The sequence below is a fragment of the Pollachius pollachius genome, assembly GCF_949987615.1.
Source record: "Pollachius pollachius genome assembly, chromosome: 15".
NCBI lineage: Eukaryota > Metazoa > Chordata > Actinopteri > Gadiformes > Gadidae > Pollachius > Pollachius pollachius.
Window position 1 is genome coordinate 7,062,688 of NC_136948.1, and position 9,914 is coordinate 7,072,601.

At 45.4% G+C, this 9,914-nt stretch overlaps 1 protein-coding gene across 1 annotated transcript in view; it reads left to right on the forward strand.

The window, feature by feature from the left end:
- Window positions 1–576: 576 nt before the first annotated feature.
- Window positions 577–9,914, forward strand: part of uggt1 (UDP-glucose glycoprotein glucosyltransferase 1) — a 35,728-nt gene continuing 26,390 nt past the window's right edge. The window contains exons 1-9 of the mRNA XM_079752120.1: window positions 577–630; window positions 1,339–1,477; window positions 1,972–2,051; window positions 2,943–3,073; window positions 3,393–3,505; window positions 4,019–4,193; window positions 5,846–5,942; window positions 6,494–6,572; window positions 7,537–7,637. Of these exons, the coding sequence (XP_079608246.1) occupies window positions 597–630; window positions 1,339–1,477; window positions 1,972–2,051; window positions 2,943–3,073; window positions 3,393–3,505; window positions 4,019–4,193; window positions 5,846–5,942; window positions 6,494–6,572; window positions 7,537–7,637 (949 nt within the window). The 5' untranslated portion in view covers window positions 577–596. The remainder of the gene's footprint in view (window positions 631–1,338; window positions 1,478–1,971; window positions 2,052–2,942; window positions 3,074–3,392; window positions 3,506–4,018; window positions 4,194–5,845; window positions 5,943–6,493; window positions 6,573–7,536; window positions 7,638–9,914) is intronic.

Consider the following 9,914-nt stretch of genomic DNA (forward strand, 5'->3'; position numbering starts at 1 on the left):
TTTAACTACATTCCGGTGTATATATGTATGGATATATATATATTTATAATGATGAATATATTTATTCATCATTAGCTTATGTTTATAAGAATACCAAAGCGATCCCATTTAATTTGAACTACATTCCGGTGTATGTATATATATATATATATAATGAATATATATATATATATATAATGAATATATTTATTCATCATTAGCTTATGTTTATAAAATAACCAAAGCGATCCCAGTCTATTTTAATGTTAGTACGGCATCAACTAACAGCAGACCGTAGGGGATAAGTTTTGCATAACTTTAATCAACGAATGCAAATGCAGGAGCATTCAGATCTGCTGCATTCACCGTGGGAAGCAGTTCTTCTGTAACGACACAACTGCGGAAATATCGTTTTTGGTCAAGCCTATTTTTGTTGAGCTATTTCCTTTATATATTTCATTTCCAGCCAGTTCCCATTCATTCCCAGGAGTATCTAGCCTATTCAAAATGAACCTGTTAAAAATGCACCATCTAGTGACGAAAGATGGTGCATTTTGAGCAGGCAGCGTGACGCATACCCTAACCCAGCGAGAGGACCCTCCCACTCGGCTTGGATCATGGCTGCAGCAGGACTCCGCCAAGCCGGCTTTGGTAAGCATTTATGTTCGCTTCCTTACCAATGTGTTGGACTTTGCGGAATCAGTCGCCTTTTGTCTAAATTAATGTATTGGTATGCGTGATGTTGCGTTTATCAAAGACAGAACCCGAGCCAAATGATTAGCGTGTGTGCAGCTAGCTGCAGTGTCTCATTGCCTGACATAGCACCTCATCGCTCGATTTCAGCCTCAGAGTTAATTATGTCGTATGTGAAGACCGCCACCGATCCGTAAGAAGAGTGACCTATTAAACTCCTCACGAATGACATCGACAGTGTGTATAACAGTCTTTATGGCTAGCATGACAGCTCTGTGTGAATTGTTGTACCCGGAACTATCCGTACTAAGAGCTGACTGGACGGAGGAGCCACGCTGAAAGCTCCCATTGGACGGAGCTTATGCTGCTTTCTGTTTAACAACAAGACCCGCCTAGACTAAACACTTGCAGCCAAAGCGAGTATCTAAATGTACAACGAAGCTGTCATATGAGGTGTGCCTATCGTTAAAGACCGTATGTCCCCATTTTTTATTTTCTACATTATGGTAAACAGCATTACAATATCAGCTTTGTTACCCATCTAAAATCAGCGCTCATCCACTCGTTTGCCATTCGTTCATTATTCTTTTGGGCCCTTTAGAGACTATAACTGCGATTAACAGTCATCCATATACACTGTACTTGACTTGACTCCTTTGCACACAGGGACACGTCTAAGAATGTGGTTGCTGTGGGTGTCCCTGCTGTCCGTGCTGTCAATGGCATCTGGCAGTGCAGATTCAAAGGCTGTGACCACCACCCTCACTACTAAGTGGACAGCCACTCCACTGCTTATGGAAGCCAGGTACCCCCATGCACCCCCAGGCAGACCCTGCACCCTGTCCTCTCCTCTCTGTCATCACCTCACCTCACCCATGATGACATAACTTATGACATAACCTAGGGTCAGCATAGTCTAGGGGTCAGGGTGTAAGACTCCCAATTTAGTTCACTTCAACACTTTTGTCTAATGGTGACTTTGGCTCGTAATGTATGGTTTAAGAATGTGTCAAATACTTTGTCTAAATCGATTATTATTATTATATTTTATAAATGCTTTATATATATATATATTGTGTTCCGTCCTGTGTACTGTCTTGTACTTTATACTGTTGGACCCTAATTTCCGGTGAACTCAATGAAATATGCCTTATCTTATCTTTGATCTTTTGATCAGGTCATTTAATATTCCTAACAAACCAACTAACATGGTCGGACCAGAAGCCTTGTTATTCGTGTTCAATACATCACAAACCTCAGTATCTGATGGCTGCTCTTCTTCGTCTTCCTCTTCCTCAGTGAGTTCCTGGCTGAAGAAAGCCAGGAAAAGTTCTGGGACTTTGTGGAGGCCAATCAGAACACAGAAGGAGAACATGATGGTAAAACCTCCCTATGACACTCTGAACTCTGTTGTCACACTTTCCACTGGTACCAGGGTTGCTGTGATCAGCTGAGATTCTGCTGATTCAGATGTTCCTGGCCAAGAGAACAGAGAACACTAGAGACACTTAAACATATGGTTAGCCTAGGGATCCCTAACTTTTCGCTCTGTTTCTGACACCAGCTATTTCCATCTTGCTGCATCTGCTTCTACACACAAATCGTTTTAACCTCATCAACATTTGCTCGTTATAGTAGTTATAGCAGTGTCCCAGTGTGTTTTGCGTTAATTAATTAGCGTTCATTTGCTTGTGACAACCATCACTTGGAAGTCTGTTTGTATACAAGTGACTTTTGATGAGTCTTTGTTTGTTTTTAAAGAAACACTTTTTCAGATGGAATTCAAACACTGAAAAAAAAATAGGCATTTTGGGCGGTTGTTCTCCCTGAGGTCACGACCCATGCCAATCTTTGATACCTTTTTAGCACCGTCGATGTCCAACCGTTTATGAGTGTTATAATAAGCTCTGTTTTGTATGAAATGCACCACACACCGTAGCGTAATTCTAAAGGTATCCGGGAAGCTTAACCCTCTCTCGGACGCGGATATTTAATAAAACGCTGCTCGGACGGAGCTTCACCATCCACACACACGTCTCTGAAATGCCAGTTTTTCTCGCACACACCCTAGTCCACTGCTGTCTAGACAGAGCTCCACGCAAACCACGCCGCCACTGCCTCTTGGTCGTGACGTCAGCCCACCCCAGAAAAGCTAGTCTGACGTCACCAAAAGAGCACAAACCTGCGTTCGCAGGAGAGTGGAACGTTCGCATCGTGTTTTGGGTTGAAGCTCATCTCCTAGTCCTGCTGTGTGTGGAACCTCCTTGCAGACACGGAGCAGGCCTACTATCAGATGATCCTGAAGAGGGCGGGCGTCCTCCTCAGCTCCGTCCACCTCAACATGCTGAAGTTCGCCCTCTCTCTCCGGGCCTACTCGGCTACTGTGCAGTCCTTCCAGCAGGTGGGTGGGTGTGTATGTGTGTGTGTGTGTGTGTGTGTGTGTGCGTGTGCGTGCATGTGTTTTCACAATAAGTACATTTGTCAGCAAAAGGTGAAGCAATATATCGCAGTAACAATCTCTAGGTTAAGCCGTTCCCCTTATACAACAAAGTTAGCTACGATAGTATGCTACACAATGCTAAGTAAAAAATAACTAAGTGCAAGGATGTACAACTTACAACAAGTGCGTACATACATACAATATATCTATGTGTTTTTATGTTTCGCCGTATGTGTGTGTGTGTGTGAACTACTGCTCTTTTGGTTCCCCCCCCCCCCAGATTGCATCCAACGAGCCCCCTCCCCCCGGCTGCGCGGCGTTCTTCAGCGTTCACGGGCTCAAGGCGTGTAATGCCCAAGACCTGGAGGGGCTCCTGGAAACGGCCCCCACCAGGTGAGACACGGGGTACACCGTCCAGAGATGTAGAGAGAGACCAAGAGCTTAACTTAATCAACCAGATAGAGTCTTCTAACCTTATCCTAACCAGATCAGGGCCGCTGAGATGGATTCCCTGAGCCAATCAGAGAAGAGATGCCCTTATTGGTCAGAAAGGAGGCGGGAGTGCGGTCGAATATAGAGGGCTCATACAGAGAACACGCCTCGTTATTCTAACGGAGCATTTCACTCAGTTAGAGCTGGAGGATGGTTAAGACGTTTATAACTAAGTACACTCAATAAAACAATGTAATATAAAGAGTAAGGTATTATTAATAATATAATAATAATAGCTCTTAATTTCAGCCCCTTTAAACAATATTGCTGCAATAAAAAAATATTTAATGATAATTTGTTATATTATAAATAGCTCTTAAATCTTAACTCCAGCACCTTTGAACAAAATCAGTGCAATAAGCCCACGTCTTGTTGAGATTGACTGAGGACTCCACTCCCTCCTGTCCCTTCCAGGCCCAAGCCGTTCCTCTTCAAGGGCGATCACAGGTTCCCCGGGTCGAACCCGGACGCCCCGGTGGTCATCCTGTACGCGGAGGTCGGCTCGCCGGCGTTCAGCAGCCTCCACCGGGCGGCGGCGGCCCAGGCCCACAACGGACGGGCGCTGTACGTCCTCCGCCATTACCTGGCTGTAAGTGACCCTAACCCTAACCCATTACCTGGCTGTGAGTGAGCCTGACCCATTCCCAGGCTGTGAGTGACCATGCATCCTAGAGGACTTCAGCTGCAGTCCAACATGGCTGACAATATCTTATTCTGAATTTCATTACTGATGCAGAATTGTAGTTCATTATTTAATTGTTAGTGATATGAAGGAAAAACATCAATCAATTTCCTTCTCTTAGTTTCCTTCATATTCCAAAGGAAGCTCAACTCTCCTGCAACAAAACATTGGCATCGGTATTTAAAAAGAAATCTGTATTATTATGAAGAACATTTATCTGAACGAGGGTTAAAGGAAATGAAGCAGTTTGTCACGGTGAGGAATAGAAATGGATAATGTAAATGACAAAAGGTTTATAGAGTGGCCCCTTTTCAACACCTGACCCCAACAGGAATATCTGCCCCTCTGTCGTAATTCATAGACTCCGTTATCCAAAGTGACAGTTAGTGAGTAAAGCCTGTTATTATTAAGTAAGTAGGGGTTAGGGGCCACAGACATCGTGGTGCAGAGACCCTGTTCTTCCTCTCTGGAAGCCCAACACAGCCAGCCGCTCCTGCGACGACATAGAAACTCACGCAAAATGAGTTCCTCGTTTAATTATGATAAATATTCCTCCCCATCTGTCTGATTCCCCGGGCGGGCCTGAGGTGACACCCTGTCCCCCGCCCTCCGTCCACACGGGGGGAGCCATTAGGCTCCATTAGCGTCCTTTTACATTAGCCTGCAACAGCTGGTCCTCCCTGACTTCTAACCTGTAGGATAGGTGCTCTCTGTTTGGGGAGAGCAGTGGTTGAATGAGCTCCCTGCCGATGTCAGGACCGCAGAGTCACTCACCAGCTTTTGCAAAAGACTCAAAACTCTGCAAAGCCTCCCCCTTACCCCCAACACCCCATGTACGCACATATTGCTATCTAACATCCTTGCACTTCAAAATAGCATTGTGTAGAATCCTATGCTAGTTGTATTTGTTGCATACGAGGAAGGGGTTAGTCTAGTGGCTGTTAGTGCTTGGCACTAGGTTCTATGAACAACCTTACTGTACCGACAGTGATGTATTGTCACTCCTATTCTGACAAGTGTACTCATCGTAAGTCGCTGTGGATAAAAGCGCCTGCTCAATACCCTAAATGTTAATGCGAAAGTAGGACTGGCTGTCGATAGAGGAGGACAACGTATCAAATGTCAAGCTACTGGACTCTGTTGTTGTTGTAGCTGTTGTTGTCAGGGTGGTGTAGTGGGGGGTGGGGTCCACATGGGTCGGATGGGCAACCTTGAGTGAGATGCCGTGACTCTGGCCTGCTGCCTCATGGCGTTTACCTGTTCACGCTTCCAAGTCGTTTTCGATGTGAGCGTCTGCTAAAGACTAAATATCATCAACTTATGATGAAAGAGAACACATCTCTTTCTCAATCAATATATATTTCGATATTTCCAAAAAAGTGTGCAATATCTGTACATTTTCAATGCCTAATTCAGCCTTAACTGAAAGGAGGGTTCTTGGTTCAAATAATGTGTTGGATGGATGTAATCCTGTCAGAAACTGATCCATCTGGTGTGGACTCCAGCTGGGACTTTTGGCTGCTGGTTGTTAAGTAGTGATGTTGGCCCCCCTCCCACAGAAACCCAGTCCCAACAAGGTGTTCCTCTCTGGGTACGGCGTGGAGCTGGCCATCAAGAGCCAGGAGTACAAGGCAAAGGACGACACCCAGGTCCAAGGTACATGCACGTAGAGTTGATCCGATACCGATACCAGTATCGAAAACTCCACCTATACAGCCTAAAATGCAGTATTGGATGTTGGCGGTCACGTAAGTCCATACACTGATCCGATACCATCACAGGACTAGCTCCTTTACTACCCAGGCAGAGAACATCAGAAACACAGCGGTGTAACGCTGCCTTCGTCAGCGGTCGGAGGTTGAAAGTTGGAATGGGAAACGCGTCACCTCCGACCTACGTGCGTTCACGCTACGAAGTCGGAAAACACGGAAGCTCGCGCTAAACTACAAGAATACAAATGTATTCTTCTAACATCCAGATTAAAAATGTAAATGTTCTAGCTCTGTACAAAATATTTTGTCGACCGGAAGTGGACCGACCTGTGCATTTGGTAGTAACAATGCTAGAAGCTGTATCGGCATATTCTCGGGATCGCCTAACTGGTGGTTTCAGAACATCTCTCGCACGCACGCATTGGCACAGAGAGGGGGACGGTGTGGTCTCGGAATGACCTCAGGGTGTATTTCTAATTGACCTGTGGTCCCCAGGGGCGGAGGTAAACGCCACCATGATCGGCGAGAACGACCCAGTGGACGAGGTCCAGGGCTTCCTCTTTGGAAAGCTCAAGTGAGTTGTGAACCTCCCCCACCCGGTCTCCATTAATAATCAGCAGCTGGACCCCTTCAAGCTAACTGCACCCGTCCTGTGCGGGCGGTAGTCTCCGTCTGTCTGTCTGTCCTCTCTCTGTCTGTCGGCCCCCTCTTTCTCATAACATCATGCAGTCATTTTCTTCCTTATTCGATCTTTCTAACTTTGTCTCCCTCTCGATCACATTCAGTCTTTCCCCCCCCCCTTATTTGCTCTCATTCTCTAAGTCTCTCTCTCTCTCTGTCACTCTCTCTCTAGCTCTATCTGTTTCTGTCACTCTCCGGCTCGCTCTGTCTGTCACTCTCTGTCGGACTCTTTGTCTCTGTCTGTGTCTGTCACTCTCTCTCTCGCGCTCACTCTCCGTCTCTCATCACATCATGCAGTCTTTTCCTCCCCCTGTTCTGCCCTCTGTGGGTTAGGGTCGGGGTTGGGGTTAGGCTAACCCTACCAGCAGCAACTGTTTCCTTATCTGTTTAGGAATTTATATCCCGTAATTTATTTCAGTAACAGTGATCCATCAATCTGAGGCAACAATGTCTCCTGCAGTTTTTCTTTTTACCAATGTTTTTTTTGTATTTGTCCGTCTCTCCGTTTCTCCATCATGCTTTGTCCATCTTAATTTCCTTACTGCCCGTCCCATCTTTTAAACCTCTTTATTCCCTCTCTTCTGTCTCGTCTCTCGTCTGTCTGGTCCTATTTCCTTATTCATTTGTCTCCTCTGTCTCCATCTTCCCCTCTCTCTATCTCTCCCTCTCCCTGCTCCTCCTTTCTTTCTCCCTTTCCCTTTGGTTCCATCCTTACTCTCACGCCTATCTTTTTGTCTTTTTGTTTTCCATTCATATCCATGTGTGTCTCTCGCTGTCATTGTGGCCATGGCCTTCTCTCTCTCTCTCTCTCGCTCTCTGCCTCATCTGTTCCTCGCTGTGTCTCTCTCCGTCTCCAGGACGTTGTATCCGGAGATCAAGGAGCAGCTGAAGGAGCTGAGGAAACACCTGGTGGAGAGCACCAACGAGATGGCTCCCCTCAAAGTCTGGCAGATGCAAGGTTGGCCTTTCGTCCATCTTCTGTTTCCGCTTCTTTTGACCATTTTCTCCTTTCATCTGTGTCTTATTGCGTCTCGCTTATCAGTGAGGTGTGTGTGTGTGGCGGGGTATATTTTCTCTAAAAGAAGAACAAGTAACTTCACTTAAAGCATCTGTTAATAAGAAAGATGTGTTTGCCGTGCATCCCGAATATAACTTCAGCTCACTGTCACACGATTAATTGCTGTGATTGGTTGTAGGTCCCATTGCTGTGATTGGCTGTAGGTCTCAATGCTGTGATTGGGGGGGGGGGGGGTATATTTTCTCTAAAAGAAGAACAAGTAACTTCACTTAAAGCATCTGTTAATAAGAAAGATGTGTTTGCCGTGCCTCCCAAATATAACTTCAGCTCACTGTAACACGATTAATTGCTGTGATTGGTTGTAGGTCCCATTGCTGGGATTGGTTGTAGGTCCCATTGCTGTGATTGGCTGTAGGTATTATCGCTGTGATTGGCTGTAGGTCTCAATGCTGTGATTGGCTGTAGGTCTTATTGCTGTGATTGGCTGTAGGTCTCAATGCTATGATTGGCGGCAGGTAGTATCGATGTGTTTTGCTGTAGGTCTCATTGCTGTGATTGGCTTTAGGTCTTATGGTTGTGATTGGCTGTAGGTCTCATTGCTGTGATTGGCTGTAGGTCTCATTGCTGTGATCGGCTGTAGGTCTCATTGCTGTGATAGGCTGTAGGTCTCATTGGCTGTAGGTCTCTGATAAGAGGCCCTTGTTACTATGGACCTTTCCAATCTAACTGCCTGTGTCGGACCAGCAAAGTGCCACACAAACGGTTTTCTGCAAAATCTGAAATAGCTTTCGGCCAACCTTCTTCTTGGTAGTCGTGGTTTGTACTTTTTTTCTTAAACATTATGATTGGAGGTAGCAGACCGCACCTCATCATGTTCAGAATCTGGTTGACACGCTAGCCAACTTGTTCAGTGTATAGTGTTGTGCATCAAACCCTGAAGGTGCGATGACTCTTTGGTTCGTCTTGTCAAAGACAAACAGAAATGCAAATCACGATCCATTTGACGTGGCAAAATTGAAGATTAAAAAAAATTATAAATTTGATTTCCTACATCAATAATGCAGGATTACAGACATTTAACCATTGTTTTTCTTTTCCTTCATAAAACATTTTTAAAAATCTATATTTTGAATAAATTTAGTTTAGCACACACAAGTATAAAAATATCTATATATCTCTGTAGATGGAGATAGATATTGGTTGAATCCAGTCACATAAGCATTGTAGAAGTGGTAGGCCTCTAAACAGAAGAGATAGAGATAGAATAGTTGAATCCAGTTACTGACCATTGTACCAGTGGTTGGCCTCTAAACAGAAGAGATAAGCGGTAGACGTGTGGTGGGAGGGCGGGGGGGAGCCCACTGTCATGGCTGCCGTCGTTATCTCCAAACCCACCGGGTCTCATTAGCTCAGGCTGTTTACAGAGACGCTGGAGCCAGCGCCTGGCCCCGAGGGGCCAGCCATCACAGCCGCTACAACACTGCTGTAGAAAGGCCTGCTGCATAGTCCTGAATGCAACTTCTGCTCCTCTCTCCACTCTTCCCTCTTCGCATCCTCCTCTCCTTGCCTACTTCTCAACTCGCATCCTCTTCTCCTACACTCTCTTCCTCCTCACGTCTTTACCTCCTTAACCCTCCTCCTCCTCCTCCTCCTCCCCCTCCTCTCCTCCCCCTCAAAATGTGTTCCTCGCCTCCTCTTCTCCTAACCCCAACTCCTCTTAGGGCTAAACCATTTGGAAATAATCGAATTACGATTATTTTTTTTTACCAATATTGTGATTGCAATTTAATATGCAGTTTTTATTTTCATTTATTATTCCTTATGTTCTCTATTATTAACTAAACAAGCAATAAATCATGCTTTAGTATGACCAACACAACATGGGAAGCAGTCAACATATTAACTGCTCTTTCCTTTAGCCCAGGCCGATGTGCTGAGATGAATTGATATTATAACATCTTTATTTACCCATTGAATTGTAAAAAAAAAAAAAAAGCCTTTGCAATTTGTGTTTCGTGTTCTATTACATCCTGATTTCGATTTGAATTTGATTAATCGTTCAGCCCCACCTCCTCTCCTCCTCCTCCTCCGTCACCTCCTAGCCCCACCTCCTCTCCTCCTCCTCCGTCACCTCCTAGGCCCACCTCCTCTCCTCCTCTTCCGTCACCTCCTTGCCCCACCTCCTCTCCTCCTCCTCCGTCACCTCCTTGCCTCCCC